We start from the raw sequence: 18061 nt of genomic DNA, 5'->3' as shown, positions 1-18061 counted from the left end.
CAAATATTAAAATATTTTATATGACACAAACTAAGCTTTAGTCAACAGAACCAAACAACTGCAAAAGCCATGCAGGCGCTGGCGGTCAACCCGAAAAAGGCTGTCTTCAACGGTTCCCTCTATACTACACCCCTAAATCTCACCTTTTCACCATCCTCCATCCCCTAAAGCCTAGCTCCTACAACGGTTCTATCTAAATTCATCCCCTATACATAATACACTATGGTGTCGTTTGGTTCACATATTGGTAACGTAATGGGTAACCAATAACGTTAGATCATGTTTGTTTAAGTCCAACCATAATCGATACTACACTACAAATGGATACCTCTTTATTTAAATTTGTTACCGTCGGTATTCGAGTGTGAATCGTTACCATTACAATTTATGTTACATTTCGTGAACCAAACGACACCTATATTCCTAACATATTTTAAATTAGATTTTTTCACATATGTATTTGTCATATTCTAAAAGGGTATGTAAATATTAATTATGTGTTTAATTCGTGTTTAGAGTATAAAAAGGTATATGGAGAAAGAGAAAGAATACCATAAAGGTAGGACTAAGAAGATATGTCTCTAAATTTAGAGTATTTTTAGAGGTAACCGATGTGGTTTTAGGGTGCTCGTAAAGCTTTAGACTATCTCCAACAGACTCCCTATTTTACTCTCTATTTTAAATTTTATTCTAGAAACAATGTAATCTATAGTACAAAATAGTACTTTACATGACCCTATAACTATAAACGGCCTGCTGGAGATGAGCCGGTCTTCTAGGGTGAATCTAGCCCATTCTGGGTAGGAGGTTTCTATGCTTGGACTACGAGCCCGATCGGTGCGTTTCGGCTCATGGGCTGAGATGCCGTGTCCTGCGGCTGGAGTATTTGCTGACACCACTCACATCAATTCCTCTTCCTCCCAGCGCCGCCTGTTCTCGCCCTCACCCTAGCGCCGCCAAGCCCGCCATCTAGCGGCTGCCGTGCTGTTTCTGTCTGGTGGCGTCCCGTCCCGCCGCACCGCACCTCAGCGCGGTGCACTATCACCCAATCGTCTCATACGCAACGCGTTGCCCGTCTATGCCCTCCCCCTAGTGCCGGTGTTGCGCCACCGCCTATTGCCTGCCGCTCCCAAACGAGCGCACATGTGCCGTGGTCTTCCTCGTCGGCTGCAACTTTCTAAAAGCTTTACAAGCACCATAAAACCATAGCAGTTACCTCTAAAAATACTTTAAATTATGGATATATCCTCTTACCTTACATCTATGGTGTTCTTTCTCTTTCTCCAAATACCTTTTTATACTGTAAACTACAAATTAAATACATACTAGTCATATGCTCGTGCATTACTATAAATTTTATATATGACATTAGATAAATTTTGTTTTAATAAAGCACAAAATAATATTTTGTTTCCCATTGATTAGGTGGGTGTGAATGTGTAGCCAATAACTAAGGTTCAAACACGCACTTATACATAATTTCACTTTATTTTTTACATAAAGCGCAAATATAAGGCTTCCTAAAAGGAGGTTTTGCACCCTTGTATCATTTGACCTTTCAACAAGAGATAATAAACATTGGATCGTTTCAATAATATTTTTGTTGTATCTCTGAAGTATATTATTAATAATCACCTCAAATAATTGTTGGGACTTTGGTGGTTGTAATACATTTTTGTCAAATAAAACAAATCTTTCCAAACTGATCTGAGCATGCCAAGGCAAATGTGTAACTCAAGACCATTATCACATGTGAACCAAATTGAGAAAAGGACATAAAAAATTAGGAACAAAGGTTAACTAAGTCTTTTTCATCTTAAGTATTGTGCCTTAATCATATCATGCACCTCAAGGTGAGAAGAATTCACAAACCCTAAATAACCCTAAGTAGGCCATTTAAGTGCAAAAAGGGAAAACTTGTAAAAAGATTTTGAAAAACACAAAATTATGATGAGAACCAAATAAAAAGTTAAAGTACACTAAATAAACTACAAAATGTAGTAAGAAAGTTTGATCAGAGGAGCTTTGCAAAATTCTCAAATAGACCCCTCAAGCTAAACTTTCAAAAAGGAAATTCAGAAAATTCAGAACTGAATTTTTACCCCTTTATGAAGTTCAGCCGTGTTCTCTGTTTTCCAAAACTCAAATCTACAAAACCCAAATATGAAAGTGGTGCCAAATTACCTTGAACATACTCTGGTAAAGTTTGAAATCAAACAAAAATCGTTTGACACATAGTAAGAGTTACATTTATTACAAGTCCTGATATACTCAAAATGCATAACTTATTACAAAAGCAGGACGGTAGGAACCCTCCAAAGCTTATACACTAGCCTAACTAGTCTTCCTCCAGAACTGGAAACGCCCTCCAGCCACAGGAACACTTAGAGTACTCCTCATCACCTACAACAACATGGGTTCGAAAACCCTAAGTACGGCGTGCACTTTCGCAAGTCTTACCCGACTAAGGAAAAATGACTCTTAAGGATATGCTGGTTAAATAGGAATCAAGGAAAAGGCTTTAGCAAGAATCAACTTAGATACGTTTGCAGAAATAGCTTACTAAAGTGAGTCCTTACTTTCAATATTTTAACGCCAGATTAAATATTAATAGACTCTGGTTACATCTAGTCTTATTTCAGCATCTCATCAATACAACATCATTTTTATTCATAATGTTTACATCCTGACTTAGGTTGAAGGACAGAGATCAAGTCTCCACTTTCCGGGGATATAACGACGATCCGAATCGATTTACTCAGCTGAGGATCTCTAACCACACGACATATGTTTCTCGTAACTCTTGCATATGTCTACAATTCCCACGGATCCTCCACTGCATGAACAGGTGCGCGCCACCCGAGAGCACACCACCCCTTTTAGGCGGTCCTTTGCCAGGAGCGTATGTGTCACTCTCGCCATCTCTCCACTCCCAGTGCGCGATTGTCTTTTCATGTATGGAATAGAGGGGTTCAAGCTTACCCTGTCCCATATCCAGGGCATGTGGCCAGTTAAGATAGTCCTTGATCATACAGGCCTACATACGCATCCAATCCTTAATTAACCTGGGAGGAGCATCACCTGTTCCTAGCCCAAGTCTCGATTTAAGTACTTCCATCCTTAGGATTGTTTTGTGTTCCTTAGGATGAAAAGAGCATTATAGGGAACTTTGTAGTAAGATCCCACCATGCTCCCAATGAAAATATTCTTGCTGGTAGAAGCCATCCGTCCTCAGGATAACCCCTGAGCTAGGCATTATTGCAAAAGACAACCTCTATCCACCAGATCTAAGCAGGGCTAAGCATTTTTGTAAACAATATTTGATACTTCGAAAGAAGTATATATAACAGGAATGGATATCAAGGTAGTCAATGCATCCAATAGTTTCCAATCAATTCCTATAAACTTAATGCACATTTCACTAGACTTAAAGTATATAAAAGTCTTTTTAAAAATACAAGGAAGGGGTAAATGCACCGGGGCTTGCCTTTGTTGCAGAGAAGAGATTCTAGATCCTTATACCTAACCTTTAGTTAGATAGCTCCATCCACTTGATGAGCAGGCACTGGAGTAGACTTCTTCAAGTACCACCTCATCTAGGTGTTCTACAAGTCAATTACAAATATATGAATGCTTATGTAATGGTATTACATGCAAACTCTTATAAGGAGAGGTGGGGAACTTAAACATCACAAACTAAAGCATATGACAAGTACACACATGCTTCTACACCACCAACACTTGCTAAAAGTGGCCAAATTGAACTTACTTATGGATTAATCTTCCTTTGGTTCCTTCATCCAAAGAGCAACTCTCACTAGGTAAACTTATCTCCTTTCCAAAACATTAACCCACACTTGATTAGGGATTAACCACTCAATTTTGGAGTTTACAAGGTTTTTAGAGAAAATGGATTCCAAACAGCCTCAAACCTTTACCACATCCTCCACTGTCCAAAACAAGGCTACTAAAAAATTTCCATAATTTTTTGCATTGTACCTTTATTTCTAAAATCCAAACAGTCCTTCCGAAAGCACCTTTAATTCACTTAATATTTTCTAATTACTTTAAAAATCCTAAAACCAACTTTACCAGAGAGCTCTTGATTTTAGACATCCAACAAAATTTATCCCATGATTTTTGGAATTTTCTATGATTTTTAGCTCAATTTACAAGTTTGCTGATAAAAGAAACAACAAAACTGAGTACAGTACTGTGCCGAAACCTAGCCCAGCCGACCCAGTGGCAGGTAGAGTTGGCCCACAATGAACAGCCCGCGACCGCACCACACATCTTGCAAAAAGGACCTTCGCGCTCAAACTAATCCACATCGGTCCTTGCCACTATTGATCTTACTCACTGACAGATTCACTTAAGTCCCTCAGATTCCACTCTTTTACAAAGTTCTAGCCACAACGCCGCAGTGCAGAACTCCGGCGGTCTGCGCCAGATCGACCACGGTGGCGCTTCATTGACGACGGCGAGGGCATCGACACAGGCTCTGATCCACGGTGAACGTAGACACGTGTTTAATTCGGCAGCGGGGACACTGGAGCACAGTTATCGACAGCGACGACGGAATAGCGGGTCCGACAAGCTCAATCCCATAGCTTCCATGCGGTAGAGTTCAAATTAAGTGTGCAGAGAGTATCACTGACCTTCGAAGCTGTCGGTACGCGCGCGAGATTAACCGGGGATGACGCAGTTCAAAGGGTCGACGGTGAAGCGGTCTGCGACAACGTTCTGCGGCAGCGAGACCCTGTTCTGAGCAGTAGACACCGGTAGAGTTAATGATCCTTCTTCGGTGAGCTTCACTTGTTGATGGAGAGCACATAACACGTGTTATCTTGGTGTGTCACTGCTTCGAGTATCATGGCCACGGTAAGGTGAACACAGTAGAAAACTGAACACTTGATGGCGAGGCACATAATACCACTTAAAAGAAATTACTAGGTGTCGAGATGGTACTAAATACCATGCATGTCCACGCTATTTTAATTTAACTGAGTCCAATGTCAAACAACTCGCCAAACTTTAATTCACTATTTTTATATACCAATAATTCAGAATAAGGATAGAAACATATTAATCAACTTTGTAAACCACTTAGATCCTAAAGATTTAAAACACTAAAAAACAATGTCCACTAATTAGTTTTTATAATTATTATTCTAGACTATTATGCATAATACACGAACTAAATAAAATATCTTATTTATCCATAATCTAATAAGTAGAACGTTATCATACATCATAAAGTTCTATGAAATCGCTTTCCTAGCAACCAAAGATCTAAAGCGCTTATGCGCATTCTCCACCGGTAGTCCTCCGTTTTTACAGAAATAGAGTTATCAAGGTTACTCGCTTCCTAATTATTTTGGGTAATCATAACCAAGGTAAAAATAAACATTTAGTCATGACTATTAATCTAACTAATCAATATCTGAATATGTCATTTACCGATCACAGACATAGACCGATTATATTAACTATTAACGCAGAATATTGACTCCATCAAATAATTAAAATATGACTCTAGCCAACATAAAACGCCACCATGGATTAAATTGAGAATTGGGTCCATGGACTCCATAAAATTCAAAGCTAGTGTAACAATTTAATTGTTTTTTTAAGTTATTTATTTCACTAAAGGAAAAGTATTTCTAATTATGCGAAAATTTGTTGACTAACAGAACACACTCTAAATTAAATCAAATCAAATATCTAGAGTAATATATATGAGCTTACCGCGACTAAGTTGATCTCAGATTTCACAAGGACCATAATTACCACCATTTTATTCATTTCACCGGCTGATGCATTGGAGCTTCCTTTTCTTCAAAATCCATTTTATTCATTTCACCGGCCAATGCACTGGAGCTTCCTTTTCCTCAAAATCCTGGGGCTCGACCCGAACACAAGACGCGCACGACACGCAGGAGCTGACAAGGTTGTAGACGAGAAACGACGAGAAAAATTAGCAAAAATGAGGATAGCGAATGATGACAGTGCAGCACACACGGCATGGCGTGCTGCAGCGATTGAGTATCGAGACGAGGTCAGAAAAGCGGCATCGGCATCTAGCGAGGCCCGAGCTGGAAACCGGGCCAGAGAGAAGGAGCTCGCAGGGGCACCAAGGCGAGGGAGCAGCACGCCGGGGAGGCCGAGCAGGGAGCATGTGCGACGGCGTCCAGCGAGCGCGCAGGGGAACGGTGCCCTGGCGAAGCATCGCTGAATATTATCACCAGGGAGCCGTACACGAGTGAAGTTTCCAGGGAGATAAGGATGCATGGGCGTGTGCATGGAGGAGCAGGACGGACGTGTGGGCATGGTGGAGCTTGGACGACGGGGAAACGGCGTCAAAGGTCTAGCACGCTAGTTGGAGGGGCTCGGCTAACAAGCCTGGCTGAGGAGCAAGGGGTAGAAGGGAGGCGACGTCTGAGCTGCAGGAACGAGCAGCAAGACAGACGGCTGGAGATTTTTAGGGGAATGGCTGGGTAGGGGCATGGAGAAATATCCTAGGTTGCCACATGTGAGAAGTGTACGTGGGAAGATAATCACCAGTTAAGCCGATGTGGAGATAAGCTTGAGGAAAAAGATCAAAAAGCCAACGTCAACTGGACGTCGTGCATGAATATCTCAAGGATGAGGTCAATTTCTGGATAAGAGCTGGACAAAAAAATCAGCTAAGGATATTCTAGAGAAGATTTTTTGTTTTCATTTCACTAAACAGAATTACAAATATAATCTTAGATTCTAGACTTAAGGTTTGCGCCACACATAATGTATTGGACCTAAAATTTATCGGCTACAATATTTAGATATGCTTAATTTGGTGAAAACTTGGGAGTCAGATGAATTCATACCTGTTATTTATATTTGAAAATTTAGATCAGGGCGAGAAACACACGGACCAAACCAAACGAGATCAGCTTCGATATTGTAGACCGTATTAGATCCGGTTGAATTCAGATAATTTTATCCGCAGTCTGAACAGGGAAATAGATTAATTATGACTACTCAATATTGGTCCAAATTATCTCGGATTTTAAATATGAAAGTGAATCAGCTAATCGTTGTTCTGGTTTCATTTAGTTCAAGTTTGATTTAATTGTAACTAGATAAATTTCGTCTGCTAACAACCCAAATACTTGATTATCATCCTTGCACATGATTTCTCTTAGACAACGGTCGGTATAGATTATTTTGCATAGAACATTTTAGTCGTTGAATTCTAATAAATTTATTTGGGCAAAATTACAAGGCTGAGTTAAATTCCATATTCGCAGTCGCGTGCTCGACCAATCTGAACAACACTAGAAGCCTAAACTTTCGCGAAATATTTTGGATAGTCCAGATAGATATAGATGAAGGTGCTATCAGAATACTGATAGACGAGTATGGTTAGGATATAGAGAATTTTGTTCTCACAGATATCTCGTACTTACGTCCATAGTCACTGTTAAACGCATAGTAACACCTGGGTTGTTACGGCCTTCCCCCCTTAAAAGAATCTCGTCCCGAGATTCGGAGCGAAAGACTTTTAAGATAGAAAAGCATGTAACTCCTGTTCATATCAGCGATAACATAAGGCAGTTCCAAGAAAAGGCGAGTGTCTCAGGAATGTTGTTTCTCTAATGGATATATCATGTATCGCCTTAAGCTAATTTAGAGATGTTCAACAATAGAGACGACATCTGCCAGAAGAACACATAAGGTTACATGTGTGTAGTTTGCTTTTTTTGATGACACTGTACTATCTGAGTCTGTTGAGCAAACGACAGATATGCGATTTTACCCAAACAAAATCAGATGCAACCTCTTGGGTAAAACATACAGAAAGAGGTTTACCAACAAGTGGTCACTGGAAATTCATAGCACACAAGACGAGGGTGGATGTCGAACAACATCACAGTTAACTCGTGTTAGCTAGAAAATCCAAGTTCAAGAAAAATGATAGAGACTCGAAAAATCACCAGCGAAGGGATCTGTAGATGCGGGCTTTGCAACCAGTCCATTTTGTCCAGCACTAATCATGGCTCGTCTTGATTACACACGTTGGAAAACCATACATGAGGCGATCGAGGCACGACTAGAGCTGTGGTTTAGCTGTTAACAGTTAGCTGAGGATGACAAAGTACCTCGGCCAACAAGGTAAAGTTAAGATGCATATGCTCATAATCTAATCCAATATGGCACAAGATCTGCACATATGTTCATAACCTTCACTTGATCTTCACAAGGTTTTCTTCAGGATAGGCTGAACAAAAGTGAGTTTAGACAACTCGATAAAACGATCTCTAAACTCAACCTTTGATCACTGGGCAGTTACAAGTTAGTAAAACCAACTTGTTGAACTACTTTTGACATCGAGCAGGTCCTCTTATTATCCATCGGCAATCCAATGGTCGAGAGATCACTTTTGTTAATAGGAGATCATGCACTTGAGTAGAAATCCATTCGGTCAGGTTGTTCATCCATTTCTTCATGCGAGATGAACTGACTTGGTCAGGGAATATATGGATTAAATAAGGGAGCGAATGAACAAACTCCTGCATCTCAGCGGCAAGAAAATCCAATCTCTATTTTGAGAGCTAATTAGCTGTCTCTCAACACTAAAAAGCTTCAAGGCTTCGCCTTTACCCAAAGGACGTAAAGGGAACTTGTATGAGTAGTCACTACTAAGATCAAAAGAAAAGAGACCACATATGAAAATGGTATGCCCTTTTGATCCAACAGAGATGATAGATGTTGCTTGATCACTTGATAAACAACATGGAAATTGTTCCAAGGGAGAGGTCTACGGAAGATAACACATCAGTGTAATCCCATAATGTATCATGACTAAGGACCTCGATACCAGCATCCGACGAGTAGCACAACCCTGTGTGCGCATTCACAGGAGGCTCTCAGTTTCGCCGTGTGACGGATCCTCCCAAGTCATTAGGCCCACCTACAGTTGTCCTTGTCCATCGGACCTCGGCCAACCCTGTATTCCTTGCCTTTCCCAAGAGCGTTTCACCCGTCATGCAGATATTACAACACATCGGAGGAACGAATGAGTGGAAGCAATTACAATAACTTATTAAAATATAGAAAGAGTGTTGTTATTACAGACCAGTAATACATAAGAGTGCAGGAGTAATATTATTACAAACTCGGGAGGCAAAAACCCCTCCCGCTTAAAAGTCTAAAGTTTTTAAAAGGAGGACAACATCCTCCCGAGGCTTCACTCTTGAGATTCTTAACCATCACGACATATGTAGCACTTAACCCTTGCATATGTCAACTCGCCATCGAGGTTTTTAAGACCAGATCAGGTTCACGCCAACCGATAGCACAAATACACCACCGTCCAGCCTCTTGGCACGCAGGGTACATGCTACTCTCGCCATCTCTCCACTCCTATTGTGTGTTGTCTTATTCTGGTATTAGTCTGCCCGAGGCAAAGCTTACCCATGATGAGGCATGTGACCAGTTAAAAGGTCCTCGATCAGCAAGCCTACATCGAGACGGTCCTTAATCGACTCAGACGGAGACACTACACCGAGACTCTCTTCTCGTGCAAGTCACCCGTCCGGTCTCAGCTTTATCATTTAAAACCCAAAGTTTGGTACCTGTCAGAGGTACATCTTTTCCGATGTCGAACCCATGACGACCATGATGGATCCACCATCAAGTTTTATTTTTGAAAACATCCCTTCCCACTAGAAGCATCATCTTTTGTCAATACAAAACATTTTGTTTTTCTAGAGCAAGACTAAGCATAAGAAAAACCTTTTTATAAAGCAGGTGATCAAGGAAAGGTAATCAAACTTCCAAGGAAGGAAATGCATCAATTGTTTAGCACACAACTCCTATCACCTAATGCATCAAGCAAGTGAGAAAGATTTTAAAATAGCAAGGAGGTGGCAAGTGCATCGGGGCTTGCCTTGTGTTATAGGAGAGTCGGGCTCTGCTCCACAAATATCGAAGTAAAAGTTGTTCCTGGCAGGTGGGTCTTCAGGTGGTGGTGGCGCAACTCCTTCTTCAACCACTATTTCTTCTTCGTTCTCTATATATATCATATGTAACCATGAATGCTCATGTAATGCTTATGAAAATGCAGTAATAGGAAAGGTTTATCAAGTTGTATCTTGAATACAAATTTCGTTCATGGTACTTCAGAGAACTAGGGTTTTTGGAGTTAGTCTTTTATTTCGGAGGGCACACATTACCTAGAAGACTAGGGTTTTAGGTTTAGGAATCAAACAATGTCCAAAGCAAGTCAAACTTGAAACAAGGTTTCTAAATATTATTTTAAGCTTATCCAAAAAGTTTGGTGATTTTTGGAGTTACTAATTAATTTCTAAACTTCCAGGAGTATAGGTTTTGGCTATTTTAAATACTCCATTATTCCTAGTTTGGACTAAAAATCTTGGAACCATTTTTATTAAATAATATAGAAATTTAGGAGTCCAACAAAATTAATCTCATATTTTAATCATTTTCTACATTTTTCTATGGATTTTCTAAGACAGGAAGAAAAAGAACAAGAGAAAACTATGAACAGTTGTGGGTAGAAACTAGCCCAATCCGGCCCACAACCAGGCGAACGCGCCAGCGCGCGCGCCTGCGGTGCTAACTTTGCACAGAGGACCTCGACTGTTTGAATAACCGATTAAGAACCCTTTATACTATTCATATGTGTCTCTGACAATTGCATTAAGACCCTCGTACTTCTATTTCTTCGCAGCGCTAGGTCCACGACGGAGGACAGCGACGAGCTGATCTCTGGTGAACTTGTATCGGCTAGGTCGCTAGGATACTTAATAACCAGAGCCCTAACTTGGCCGACACCGAATTCTACCCTCGGCGGCCATTTCCCCTCCATCAATTGCATTAATCCGAGTCGGAATCTCTCTGTCCACGATGACGGCGGAAAGCGAGAACAATTTGAAGTGTTCATGATGACTCAGGGCAGTTTAGCTCAATTGAACAGGTCTACGAGTAGCAGGAGACCTAATGGAGGCTAGAACATCAAGCAAGGATGCTTGAACTGACCTGTAGGCGTCACTAGTACACAGAAGCTCTATAGTGGCGGTTCTAAACCTATTTACACAGGCGTTTTTCAGTACCGCCAGTGCTAGGGGTCAGTGGAAATCAGCATTTCCACTGGCGGTTATTTTGGAACCGCCAGTGAAAAGTGCATTTTCACTGGCGGTTTTCTTAAGGAACCGCCAGTGAAAAGTGCATTTTCACTGGCGGTTTTCTTAAGGAACCGCCAGTGAAAAGTGCATTTCCACTGGCGGTTCCTTAAGAAAACCGCCAGTGAAAATGCACTTTTCACTGGCGGTTTTCTTTATTTAGCCGCCAGTGGAAAGTTTTCCCGCCTTTTTTCAAAATTTCAAACAATACTGAATTATATATATATTTATTTACACACACACAAACATATATATATATAGATCTATATTGATATTGAAAGCAACATGAAATTAAATTCTATCATACATTTATATACATCAAAGTATTCTGTTTACAACCATATATGCTTCATGCATTCTATACATCATAAGTTTTCACCTAAGCTCTAATAACTATCTCGGCTAAGAGATAATCTACTAATTTCTGTTAGTATTCTAAACTCTGGCAAAGCTAATGTCCCGGAAGCATCGTGATATTTTCCTTCTGCGGGTATGACCTCTTTCAATATGAATGTGCAGAGGTCCTCGACTATGCCATACAATGCAGCTTCGGTCAAGTTCTCCGGGTTTCCTCGTTGAAATTGCTGTAAAGGAATTTTATAAACATCATCTATTTATACACATTTGCATCTTTAATGACATAAATACATACTTGACTATTACTAATAATACCTTGTCAGGGTTCGTGACGTATCGTCCGTTCACTCTCATGAACTCGCACGCATAGAATCCACATAGGACTGATCCTTGTGGTTGCTTGTGGCACTACATAACGGGAGATTGGTTATTTAGTTGCAACATTGTGTATGATATGTATTCATAAAATCACATACTTACCGGCCAGTGATGATGGATTTCTAGTGGCACGCGTTGGTTCGACAGGTCGTACTTTCCACCTTTAAACTTATAAAACCTAAAAGCCCTGTGATCTCAAATAGAATCACCATGTTATTCTCAAATTTTAATCGATAAAAGTATGCATGCATAGAAAAGGCTTACAGCTCTAAGATGCTGAGGAATGTTGCATATGTCGAAGGGTCGAAGTTCAAGGAGTCGAGCACCAGCACCTTTCCAACCTTAGGATAAATGAGGAAGCATATCCAGTGGTCCCTGTACGAATCAAATTTGTGATGCATGTGTATTGAAATTATTAATTTTATTTATGCAAAATCACACTTACTTAAAGTTGTACGGGGCCATTATGGCTTCCCTGTCTTGAAATTGAAGCATTGCATGTCCTATGTATGTGGCGTATCGAGCTTCAAAATCCTTCTTCATTTCCTTTATACGCTTCTCAACTTCTTCGTCCGTCTTTCCCCTTATTTCATCGTTGTCTTTCCCGATTCTAAAAGTGTGGCTTTCCTCGGATATAAGTATTGGGTTGAGATACCCAACCCTTTTACTGGCACTAGCATTGGGCTTGGTACCGTAAAGAATCTCCTGCTGATCATGTTGCATTCTGCAAGTCACACGTGCATGTCAGATATTGAAATTTTATACAGCTCACTAATAATAACACACATATGTGGAAGTATGAGCGACACTTACAATGCAAACATCGTTACAAGTTGCACGTCGAGTCTCTGAAGGTTCATCATTAACCACATGTCCTCGAATGTAACAACGGCCTTTTGGTTCGAACCAATAAAAGCATGGTCTGGTATATGCACACTGATTGTGTCGATGCCAACCGATGATGCCCGCATGTACCAGTCATGCAACCTTTTAACACCAGCCGGGACCTTTCTTAGTTTGTCAAGAGGTAGCAGAGGTCTGCCCGGCACATATTTTTTAGGCACGTTTTTGTAATCTGCCTTAGTTGGCTTCTTTATCTTTGCGGCCGTTGCCTCAGCCTTTTTTGCAGACTCCTCGTGCTCGGCCAAATCAACAGTTTGTGACGTGAGGCTCCGTCCAATCCCTTTCAAAAACCTAACTGTGCCAGCAGTAGTAGCTTTACTCTTCTTTTTCTGATACGGGGACACCAATTTTGGTATAGGAAGTTTAGATTTCTTTGATGGCCGTGGATCGTTTGATGGCTGTGGAGAAGGTGGATCCCTTGATGGTGGCGTAGACAGTGGGTCACCAAGAGGATGGGGAGGAGAAGGTGGTGGAGCCCTGAATGGTGATGCTTGTGGCGGAGACGGTGGGTCAGAAAAAGGATGAGGAGCAGCATGTGAAGTTTGAAGAGGTGAGGATGGATGTACAATAGGAACAGCAATTTGAGAAGGCGGAGACGGTTGGGCCTGCGACGCCTGCGACGAATTCGACAAATCAAGCAATTCGACATCCCTTCGAGGCCAAAGGATAAAATTCTTAATAGCTTGTCCAAGTTTCTCGATATCTTCGGGCCCAGGGATGTCTAGCATGTCGTCCTCGTATCCTTGGACGACCGTCGTCACTTCTACTTTGCAATAATCATCTGGAATATCGTTTCCATGGTACTTGCGTCCTGGGATCGCAAGGCCTGTGGCTACTATCTTTGTACGTTTATTGTTAATACCATATCTTATAACCAGTGTGCACGCCACAGGCCTTGTGATGTCATCAACTGGATAACGGTCCTTATTTCCCGTTGAAGCAACAGAGCTTGGTAATGTCGTACAATCTGTGGAAGCCGGCGGTTGAGCTGCTGGAATTATTTGTAGCTGTGGAGTGGTCATCTGTTGAACAGACATCGCACTCGCCAACTGTTGCATCAATTCTGGAGGAGGATTCGATAGCATTTGAGACATCATGGCTTTGAACTCTTTCTTGGCCTCCAACTTAAAATAATCTGCCATCTCTTGCTTGTATCGATCACGTTTCCTGTACAGACCTTCCCACTGTTGTCCGAATCCTTCCTTCCATCCTTCCTTAGACGAGATTCCTCGTACACGGCCAGGATGCTCAGGGTTACCGAGACCAGCCGTTAGGATGTCTCTTTCCCTTTGTGGCTTAAAAGTTCCTTCGCTCTGCTTAGCTGCCATTGTATATATGTTTTTTGCCGCTTCTTCGACAATGGGATCATCAAAAGATACACCGGTCTCGGTTTCCCTTGGTTTTCTAGCACGGAGCCAATTTGCCGCCCTTTCACCAAGTTGCTCGGACAGCGTCGGCAACCCTGCGGCCTTCTTCTCGGCGTCTTCTTGTCTCCATTTAGGAACCTGACGCTTGTAACCACCTGTGCCTAGGTGGTGGCGGTACTTGTTCTTCTTTGATAGTTCAGAATTTGCCTCACTTATAGATATGAAATCAGGGCTGCTCCTCTGCTCTAAAAATACTGCCCACTGACCTGCTGAGATTTTATATTTTTTGGTCGGGTCCAGACCTTTCTTTGCAAACTTTGTGTTCATCTCAGACCTCCAGTTTCGGAAATTTATCGCAAGCTGCTTCATCGTGTATTCCTTCACGAGTTCTTCTGAACCCCGAGGCAGAACGAACCTCATTAATAGCTTATTCCATATTTGATTCTTGACATCATCTGACACATCTCTCCACTGTCGTATTGTTATGTCAAGATTATCTCTAACTAAAAACCCAAGTGCATTCCGGAACTTAGGTAGTGCCTCTTCTGGAGCAAGGGGCTGACCTTTCGGGCTCACGTCTGAGATTTTGTATGTTTTGTCGGGAAACTTGTTCAGCCCCCTGTCACCTCTTTTTCGATCGCTCTGCTTCCTTTTCCTTGACGTCTCGGTTGTTGTCTTGGTCTGTTCCGGTGCGTCTTGGGTCGGCTCCGGTACGTCTTCGTTTCGTGCCACGGCTTCTTCGAGTATCGCACGAAATTCAGACATGACCTCCTATTCATGTAATAAAATGCACAAGAGATCATGCATGTGAAATCAGTAGGGTACACATACGAAGCTAAAGATGCGTACTTTTACCTCAGCTTCTCGTGGATCATAAGTAGGGTCACGTTGCAACTCACGGAGAGCGGCCCTATCTATGCTAGTGGTAGGAAAAGGGTCGCTAGGCGTTTCATATCCTTCAGTGCTGGATTTTTCTTTAGCAACACTCTTGTCCATGTGCTCGGGCACTAAATCTTGGTCCTTGATCGGAGAACTCATTGAGCTATATATATACAAATACATAAGCAATAATTAAATACATATTAACACATATTAACGTAAGCAATAATTAAATTCATATTAACAAATAGTATAATTAAATACATCCTCAGGCACTAAACCCTTAACCCTAACCCTAAACCCTAACCCTAAACCCTAACCCTAACCCTAACTATAACCCTAAACCCTAACCCTTAACCCTAACCCTAACCCTAACTATAACCCTTAACCCTAACCCAAAACCCTTAACCCTAACCCTAACCCAAAACCCGAACCCTTAACCCATAACCCGAACCCTTAACCCTAAACTCTAACCCTAACTATAACCCTTAACCCTAACTATAACCCTTAACCCTAACCCAAAACCCTTAACCCTAACCCTAACCCAAAACCCGAACCCTTAACCCTAACCCTAACCCTAACCCAAAACCCGAACCCTTAACCCAAAACCCGAACCCTAACCCTAACCCAAAACCCGAACCCTTAACCCAAAACCCGAACCCTTAACCCTAACCCTAACCCTAACCCTAACCCTAACCCTTAACCCAAAACCCGAACCCTTAACCCTAACCCTAACCCTAAACACTAACCCTTAACCCTAACCCTAACCCTAACCCTAACCCTTAACCATAACCCTAACCCTAAACCGTAACCATATAGTATCGTATAGTCGTATAGTATCGTGTAGGACGGGGAGAGAGTCGCATAGGACGTATAAAGAGGGAGAGAGGGAGAATCGTATGGATATTATCGAGTTACGTATAGAGAAGGAGAGAGGGAGAGTCGTATAGGACGAGGAGAGGGAGAGAGGGAGAGTCGCATAGGACGTATAGAGAGGGAGAGAGGGAGAGTCGTACGGAAATTATCGAGTTCAGATCGAATTCGGATCGGATCGGATATGTATATTATCGAGTTGTGACGGATAAAATTACAATGTATATATTGAACATACATTTGAACACATATGAACACACATATATATATTGAACACATACATTTGAACACATATGAACACACATATATATTGAACACATACATTTGAACACATATGAACACATATATATATTGAACACATATGAACACACATATGTCTCCCTCCTCTCTCTCCTCTCCCTCCTCTAACTATCTCTCTCCTCTCCCTCCTCTCCCTCCCTCTATCTATCTCCTCTCCCTCTATCTCTCTCCCTCTCTCTATCTCTCTCCTCTCCCTCCTCTCTCTCTCTCACCCTCCTCTCCCTCCCTCTATCTCTCTCCCTCTCTCTATCTCTCTCCTCTCCCTCCTCTCTCTCTCTCACCCTCCTCTCCCTCCCTCTATCTCTCTCCTCTCCCTCTATCTCTCTCCCTCTCTCTATCTCTCTCCTCTCCCTCCTCTCTCTCTCTCACCCTCCTCTCCCTCCCTCTATCTCTCTCCCTCTCCCTCCTCTCTCTTCCCTCTCCCTCTCCTTCCTCTCTCTTCCTCCCTCTCGGCGGCGGCGGCGCGCCCCTCCTCTCTCTCACTCTATGCAGAGACGGCGGCGGCGCCCGCGTGCGCGCGGCGGCGGCGTGCGCCCGTGCGCGCGGCGGCGGCGGCGGCGCCCTAGACCGAGCCCGAGCGAACGAAGAAAGGGAGAGAGAGAGAGAGAAGAACTCACCTACGGCGCGGGGACGACGGCGTGGACGACGGCGTGGACGACGGCGGCGCACGGAGGAAGATCGCCGGGGCGAAAATTCGGCAGCCTGACGGCGGGAGTGTAAAAGACAGGGCGCCAAAAGACTTAGCGAAATTTCGGCCCCGCGCGCGCTCCTTTATATAGGAGATATTTCTACTGGCGGTTGACAATGAAAACCGCCAGTAGAAATCATTTCTACTGGCGGTTGTCATAGAGAACCGCCAGTAGAAATACCATCCACAGACTGTGGAGGCCATTTCTACTGGCGGTTCTCTATGACAACCGCCAGTAGAAATGATTTCTACTGGCGGTTTTCATTGTCAACCGCCAGTAGAAATGATTTCTACTGGCGGTTTTCATTGTCAACCGCCAGTAGAAATGTTTTTAGTATATTATTTTTTATTGTATATTCATACATTAAGTATATAAATTTTTGTACATATTAAATATATAAATATATATATTTAGTATACATAATATATATATTTATATATTACTTCTCTCTCTCTCCCCTCTCTCTCCTCTCTCTCCTCTCTCTTCCCTCTCCCTCCTCTCTCTTCCCTCTCTCTCCCCTCTCCCTCTCTCTCTCCTCTCTCTCCTCTCCCTAGCTCCTCTCTCTCTCTATCCTCTCTCTCTCCTCTCTCTCTCTCTCCTCTCTCTCTCTATCCTCTCTCTCTCCTCTCTCTCCTCTCTCTCTCTCCTCTCTCTCTCCTCTCTCTCTCTCCTCTCTCTCTCCTCTCTCTCTCCTCTCTATCCTCTCTCTCTCCTCTCTCTCTCCTCTCTCTCTCCTCTCTCTCTCCTCTCTCTCCTCTCTCTCTATCCTCTCTCTCTCCTCTCTCTCTCTATCCTCTCTCTCTCCTCTCTAGAAAGTCGTGTAAAATTACATGCTTCGGTTTGTCGCTAACAATAATCAATTACATGACATGTCCTAACAATAATCAATTACATGACAACTATATAATCTAGGGAGCTATTGTTCTGCCTTGTCCATCGTGGCGTACCCAGGGCATCGAATTGCGTGGGATGCTTCGCTCAACGTTCCTTATCTTGGTTGGATGGTCTATGAAAAGAGACATGTCATTGAACTGGTTAAAATCCTCTAAATCAGATACACCATCAACTCCTATAGCTTGTTGTTTTCCAGGAAAAACTACATGCTTCGGTTTGTCGGTGCTTTTCTTCT

The 18061-nt window shown here is 42.3% G+C and overlaps 1 protein-coding gene and 1 pseudogene across 6 annotated transcripts; both read right to left on the bottom strand.

Annotated features, from left to right (window-relative positions):
• Window positions 1-1341: 1341 nt before the first annotated feature.
• LOC103648737 (uncharacterized) overlaps window positions 1342-18061 on the bottom strand; it is a 71540-nt pseudogene continuing 54820 nt past the window's right edge.
• On the bottom strand, window positions 2084-6490 carry LOC118476324 (uncharacterized). 6 transcript variants are annotated; one of them, XM_035965299.1, is made up of 4 exons: window positions 5749-6490; window positions 4659-4858; window positions 3488-3605; window positions 2084-2403 (listed from the first exon to the last, which is right to left on the bottom strand). In XM_035965299.1, exon 1 carries the CDS (start codon window positions 6328-6330, stop codon window positions 5860-5862), a length of 471 nt encoding a protein of 156 aa, XP_035821192.1. In that variant the 5' UTR covers window positions 6331-6490; the 3' UTR covers window positions 2084-2403; window positions 3488-3605; window positions 4659-4858; window positions 5749-5859. The 6 variants fall into 6 exon arrangements, with proteins under 6 accessions (XP_035821192.1, XP_035821191.1, XP_035821193.1 ...); XM_035965300.1 differs by having other exon boundaries at window positions 2163-2403; window positions 4659-4861; XM_035965302.1 differs by having other exon boundaries at window positions 2163-2403; window positions 4659-4759.

The sequence above is a fragment of the Zea mays genome, chromosome 2 (assembly GCF_902167145.1).
Source record: "Zea mays cultivar B73 chromosome 2, Zm-B73-REFERENCE-NAM-5.0, whole genome shotgun sequence".
Lineage (NCBI taxonomy): Eukaryota > Viridiplantae > Streptophyta > Magnoliopsida > Poales > Poaceae > Zea > Zea mays.
The sequence above is the reverse complement of the archived record's forward strand: the minus strand, read 5'-3'. Positions and strand labels throughout refer to the sequence as shown.